The 7,169-nt window shown below is 35.9% G+C and overlaps 1 protein-coding gene across 1 annotated transcript; it reads left to right on the top strand.

Annotated features, from left to right (window-relative positions):
- Positions 1–3,632: 3,632 nt before the first annotated feature.
- Positions 3,633–6,008, top strand: LOC103425536 (uncharacterized). Its single transcript, XM_029095881.2, has 2 exons — positions 3,633–4,438; positions 5,652–6,008. Exons 1-2 carry the CDS (start codon positions 4,033–4,035, stop codon positions 5,666–5,668), a joined length of 423 nt encoding a protein of 140 aa, XP_028951714.2. The 5' UTR covers positions 3,633–4,032; the 3' UTR covers positions 5,669–6,008.
- Positions 6,009–7,169: the final 1,161 nt, after the last annotated feature.

The following is a 7,169-nucleotide window of genomic DNA, read 5'->3' as shown; positions in this document are numbered from 1 at the left end:
GATCACCCAGGAATTTTTAAAATAATTTTCTGACCCCGCACTCGCCGCCACGCGCACGGAATCCTGACGGATTCTACAAACAGTGTCAAGAATATTCCTCGGAATATTCCATTAAACCCAACGGAAACCGTTACTCTTAACTGACGGCGTTAGAATATTATGTCGTCTTTTTCCTAAATCCCTGGCGACCGTCACCGTCGCCGAAATCTGGGGATTTCGAAAAACCTTATTTTCTCACTCGATTCTTCACCATTTTCTATGAAATTTGCAACAATGGAAAGCTAGAGATGAGTAGAACAACGTTATACCTGTTTTAGAACCTGTAATCCACGAATTCTTGCAAGCGAATTTTGAGAAAACCGGTCAACTTCGAAACTAGCTATCCTGACGTCCAATTTCTTTAAACTAAGTACTCCGAGCTTCGTAAGGACTTTCTTAAGCTCCCTGTGAGCTTAGAATTTCCAAAAACACATGTTTTTACGTTAGCATGAACAATGTTCAATTCGGATATTCTTGGTTCACTAGGTTTTCGAAGGTTTTCATACTTGAAACTAGTATGGATGAGCTCGTGGTGAGGAGATGAAGACAATGCAACCAAGCACGATCTCGATCTGTGTGTGAATGGGTGAGTTTGGTGCTCGTCCGTACGAAGGAGGAGAGAGAGAGAGAGAGAGTGAGTCTAAAAAAGAGGGCACGGGAGTGAGATAGAGAAAGTGAGGTGTATAGTGTGGACCAAATCTCTCCAACCAATCAAAATTTAGTCTTTCTTAGTTCCTAAGTGGTTCCAAAAACTTAGGAAATCATAATTAAATCCAACTTAAATACAAGTCATACACCACACAACTTAAAGTCCAAGGGTAAACTAGTAATTTCACGTCAACGGAAATTATTTTCCGGAACGGGCTGTCACAATCTACCCACCTTATAAAATTTCGTCCTCAAAATTTACATAATCCATCTAATTCATTAGTAACCATAAAACAACCTTGGATACATCTCTCTCATTCGATCCTCCAAGCCATTGAGCAAGCATTTTGTAAACATTTCGTATTTTTATACATTTAATTCTAAATTATATTTTTATATTAAATGTATACATTGAAAAGAGAGAGAAGAGTTTGAACTCAGAAATGTAGTGAGGTTTTTTTTTTTTTTTTTTTTTGTTTGGCTTATGATTTGGGAAATATAATCAAACTCACTCAGAAATTACATAACAATTTTCTCCGTCAACTATATATGTGCTCGTGAGTATTCTTATTTGAATCTACTCTCTATATTATCAATTGATTTAAGTATTTAACTCATCTATTAGTTTAATGAGTTTTAATGAATTGTTGATTTAGAGTTTTAACCATTTAAGCAAGCATTGTACAAAGAAAAAGGCCCTTGCTGGTTGGTAGGGGCTCTAATCTCATAGGCAATTAGATTAAGAGCTAGTTGCCACTCGAAATGGCTCTCTTTTCCCCTCTGATTAGGACAACAATCAAGTAATTAATTAAACTACATTCTAGACTTGGAGAAATTAAGTGTGCTAAAAACACAACACGTTATAGCAAGTATTATATTACAAGTTGTTAAGAAAAAATTGTTTCAATATCTAACCACTTATATTATAGTTTTTGATGTATCGGATTGTTTTTCACACATTGAAAAATCTATACTGTATATAAATATAAGTCACATTTTTCACGTGAATGCATAAAAACAAGTTTCTTGTTATTTTTTAAGTCTATTCAAACGTGACAACCCCAATAATTTTACAGATTCATGCATCGTGCATGTACTATTACGATAAGTTAATATATATTATGTATTCATATACATATAGAATGCCACGTATATGGATTGAGACCTCAAATGTGCCATCCACATTCTAGGAGTTCAGTAATTTTGTGGATCAACTTCAGTGATCTGGCTTCAACCACCACGCACTTAGCCAAATTTGGCTCCATTCGGTTACAAGATTTTTAAAATCATAAGCCAACAGACAAAAATATAACTTATTGTATTTTCAGTTTAAACTCTTCTGCATATATTCAATATAAAAATATAATTTATACTAAAAAATCAATAAACAAGTCTCATAAACAATAGCTTCATTAGCTCTAGGTTAAAGTATTATAAATAAATATACTAGTGGCGAATTCATAATTTTTTCTTTTACAGCCAAAATAAATGCATACAATATCTCAATTTTTATTTAAACATTTTACTTCTGTGAATTTCCTAACTCTCAAAAGAGTGAATTGTTATAACGAAACCACTAACTAATCATTTTATTAAAAAAGAATCTAACGTAAATAAATGTGCAATAATAAAATATCACATGAATCACATTAAAAGTGAAGTTTCAAACAATAATAATGTCTTCCAATTTGCCATGGTAGAAAGAGCATTATCTCAATAATTAGTGGGCCCAATATGTGCCCTTTTCTAGCTCTAAGAACTTCCAATAAAAGTCAAATCCAGAAATAATAGTAAAGTGACAAGTCATCACAGGATGGTCCAACAAAATCACAAAACACCTGTCTTCCCAAAAAAAAAAAAAAAAACAAAACTCACAAAACACCTTAACTATTGGTTAACAATGTGGTTCAAATTCGTCTTTGACGAGAATCGAACTTAAGACTTCTCATTTATAAGTGAAGAAGACTACCACTAGACCGTAGTACTAAGTGACATTAGTTTTGATTTTCTTAATAACAACAAAAGAAAAGGCTTGTACCATATTTTGTCTGTAATTATTAAGGAAAACTAATGAAAATGGCTTGAAAACTTTGAGTTTTAACGATAAGAACAAAATAAAGGGTAAAGTGAATAATACCAGGTTTGACTTTTTAGTGTAAAAATTTGGTTTTTCATTAAAGTGGATAGTACCGCAGACATTTCGTTAAAACTCCCTAATTATTTTTAGTATGCAAACCGTCTCCTAATTATGCATCATCTACCTCATTTTTATTTACGCATCAAACCAAATTCCACAACTAATCCAATTTTAATATTACCTGTAACAATATTTTTTACTGAAGAAATAATTAGAATTATGAGTGCGCTGAATATCTATATGTACAAAACCAGAAGTACAAAAGAGTGAATCATTTATAATTTCAAAATTACCCACTTCTAATTAAGATTTTAGAATAAATTAATTTAATTTAAATAAAATTTCAAACAAATAGAACAAAACTACCCACCTATAAAAATACTTTAAAATTGACAATATATATAAAGTCCGAGGCAAATAAAATGAATCACTCCTAATTTCAAAATTACACATTGCTAATTAAGTTTAAAGTAAAATAATTTAATTTTAACGAAATTCCAAACCAACGGAATAGAACAAAACTGTCGACTGATAAAAAGATGAAAAATTATTTTAAAATAAAAATAAAAATTACAAGTAAAGAACAAAATATAAACTAGCAAAATTGCACAAGCGAAAGAAGAGCAAGCTGTAAAATACGAAGGCGGTTGTTTGGGGGAGAGGATGAGGTCCCACGTCACCTGGGTCCCACGTGCTCATCACTGGCTGCTACTCCACTCCAATCCAATCCATATCGCATTCGCCACGTGCCCACATCTTACGTGTCGCCCTATCCCGAACGACCTCCATTGTATTTTTATTTTTTGCTTTTTCCGGATAAAAAGCGCAAACGGCCTCCGCATTAAGCTGACTTGGTCTTTCCCCCTCTGTTATTTTCTTCCAATCCAAACAGCCGATTTTCCGAGGAAATAAAAGGGAACGGGCGAGAAAAGAAAATCCGGCTCCCTATCTCAGAGATTTTGATAGAAGAAAGAAAGAAACAAACTTCCGCCTCTCAAAACTCACCACTTGGATTTTAAATTATTACAAAAGGGTCCAGAAGACAGAGAACGCTCTCCAATCCAATCCCACTTCTCTATCCGATTGCCTCGATTATAGCAAAATTTCGCCGAAATTTCGATTTGGATTTCTCAGGAATTTAGGTTCTTAAGAATTGTTGACCTCAGACCTCAATTTTCCTAATTTTCCCGAGAAAATAAGATAGAAAGATGATGCAGAGGCAGCAGCAACAAGACCAGCAATCCAGGGTTTTGTACGAGCTGTCGGCTCTGGTTCTCAACCTCCTCCGATCTCCTCCCACGCCGATTCAATTCTCCGATAACTCCACGGTGATGATGCCCCCGACTACGTCTGCGTCGTCGTTGAGGCGGCCGCCGGCGGCTTCGACGGCGCAGATCTCGCCGGCGGGATTCGCGTCGTTGATGCTGGGGATTTCGATGGCTCTGATGCTGTGCGGAACGGTGACTTTCTTCATTGGGTTCATATTGATGCCGTGGGTGCTGGGATTGGTGATGGTGTTGTACGTGGCGGGGATCCTGTCGAGCCTCTCCGTCTTGGGGAAGTCGATTCTTTGCTACGCCTCCGCCCCGTCGACGCCGCGGAAGGACATTCCTGGTAAATTTTATGCCTTTTTTACTTTAGCTCCGAGCGTTTAATGTTTGTTTTTGTCTTTTGTTGGATTAATAATAATCTGCTTCTGTTTTCCTTTACATGGGTTATGTCTCTCGTTGTTGTTATTGTTGTTGTCTGAAATATTGGTATCAAATTTGTCTGGTTTTCGTTTTGTATACTATCATTTGTTTCCATCTGCTAAATATATTGATTTGGAAGATTATATATTCTTTAATTAGAACTAGAAGGGGGTAATATTTGGAAACATGTTGATTTAATTTTGGTGTTAAAATGTGCTGACTTTGATCGGAATTCGATTATCGCGTGATTTGGGAAGGATTATAGAACCAGGTAGAAATTTAGTCTCAAACCATTTGGTCTGTTAGAGCACGGAGCCGTGTTCTGCATATGCATTAGTATTTGGCTTTACCCTCGGCCCCTCATCTGTATATCAAATTCCGCTTTGATTGCTGTCGCGGTTGTGTCAAATTTCCAACCTTCATCCACCGTATAAAATGTCTCTTCTGTGTAAAAGGATCATTGATGAAAAATTACTAAATTTCGTTTGTCCTCTTTGATTCAAAAAATGATCTTTGAATAAATGAAAAGGCCGTGAAGAAAATTGAGTTGCTTTATCTATTGGTATCCGAGGAATACTTTAGGTTTTCTAAATTTCCAATCTGTTAATTTGGTAGTCCTACAATCTTGTCGTTCCTGGATCAGAAACAGACCGGAATATTTTGTTTACTTTGTGAAGCTGCTAAGGAACATCAGCATTTCTGTTGAATAATGCTACTTGGATATGCCACTATATATGGTTTATGATGTGAGATCTGAGTGGCTGGCAACAATGAATTATGACCTGCGCAATCCTGTCTAGTTCCATCAAAATCAGCTGAGGAATAACCATTCTAGCTTAGCATGATTAAGATAGAACTGTTCACGAAGAGTTTTGGCTTGTTGACATTGAATGTAGATATAGAAAATGATAAATGAAGCATATTTAGTTGGCGTTTATGTTATATTTGATAATTAAGGAGGTTTTCTGGGAAGGTAAGGCCTGTGATTACATGTTTGACATTTGTTTGTTTTTTGGGTCATCGTCCATGCTCTTTCCCCGTCCATTCTATCTGCACTGGAAATATTATCTGCTGCCTTGGTTGGTACTTCTCTGGAAGATTGTTAGTAATTCTGTCTAAATTTTCTATGGGTGCAGCATGGAAGCTATTGTGAAGGAGAGGGAGGAGGTGGTTCAAGGGAGTTGAAATGTCTTACGGAAGGACGGAGCAGCAGCACAGATGATGTTCTTGTGAGAGTGGTGCTGCATATAGGGAAAGGAATGTTGTATAGGCAGCTGAGGCCATAAATTAAATCGATAGCTTCTTGAAGTAATTGATGCATGAACAGTGGATAAATGTTTTATTAATACTCTACTGCATATGTGGAAATGGCTTCTAAAATAGTGAATTGTTGAAGGATGATGATGATGATAATTCTATGTAGTTGCATCCAATGATATTCCTAGTTGTGAGGAGATGGCGGCGGATGTCGCTTGGCCTCTTCGTTGTTCTGATCTCTGTGTTGTTCAGTACATATACTTCTCAATATCTCTTGTTCTCAAATCTGTAAAAGTTTATTGCTCGGCTCACGTCTATTCGTTTTCTGGTTTTTCTTAGTAAGAAATGGAGTAACAGATGATCTTTCACATTGTCTCTTTGGGTGCATATTTGCATGTTGGGACTGCTTTGTCGTTGCATTTTTGGTCGATCACTGGGACTGGTTTGTCAACGACAAGGAAGGTTCTTGGTAGTGACTTTGTGGGGGCAGGGGAGGGATGGCAATTGTGTTTGGGGGCATATTTAAGGGCATCGCCTTAAATGTACGCAACGCAATCCAACCAGTTGGAGATAGAGGCGGCACGGGATGGGGAGCGAATCGTTCCCATAACGAATTTATTTGGTCAGCTGTCGTTTTAGCCTTTTCAGTAATGTAGATGAGAGAAATTTTAATGGCGTGTGTATTGTTGCAATGGCGGTTTTGTGTCAATGACGCAATGTAGTACGAATTTATTTTTACTTGGCACTGTATCAACCATACGGGACGCTACAGTTAGGGATGGGCAACAGTTATAGAGGACGGGTAATCGCGGTTATTTACTCATAATCATTTAAGCTCTTATCCACATAACCGTTTACCCATTTAACCATAACCGCGTACCCATTTACCTGTTTTTAATCCGTTTACACTCTTTTTTACCTGTCTACCATTTTGTTGTTTAACAACTTGAAAATTAAAAAAGAAATTTGTCATAATTTTCTTTTTCTAACAATTAAACACCGTTAAGCGTGCATTTAACGCATTTTCATATTAATGACAATATTATTTATGAATATATGTGATGTCTCCCAATTATTTGATAGTCAATCTATTACAAGAATCATGCATGGTTGTAGGTTAATTAATATATATAAAACTACGTATCAGTATGCTAATAAGCTAACTTGATAAATATTTAGATTTTTATTTAGAAAGATATGTTCATCGATCCAGGCCATTTAATCGGTTTCTAATTTTTGGGTCAAATATTTATTGAAAACTTAAGGCCAATTAAATTAATATATATAGGTACGCGTCAGCCAACATTAACATGCTTCTAAAGGTTTAAGGTAATCATTATCTTCAATGCTAGATGATTTAAAACTCCAAAATATTCTAAAACATGCTTCTAAAGGTT

This window comes from Malus domestica, chromosome 16 (assembly GCF_042453785.1).
Source record: "Malus domestica chromosome 16, GDT2T_hap1".
Lineage (NCBI taxonomy): Eukaryota > Viridiplantae > Streptophyta > Magnoliopsida > Rosales > Rosaceae > Malus > Malus domestica.
This window is presented reverse-complemented; position numbering and strand designations above follow the sequence as displayed.

Bases quoted from the DNA above. Each gene is read 5' to 3' on its own strand.
- LOC103425536 (XM_029095881.2), top strand. From the start codon at position 4,033: ATGATGCAGAGGCAGCAGCAACAAGACCAGCAATCCAGGGTTTTGTAC.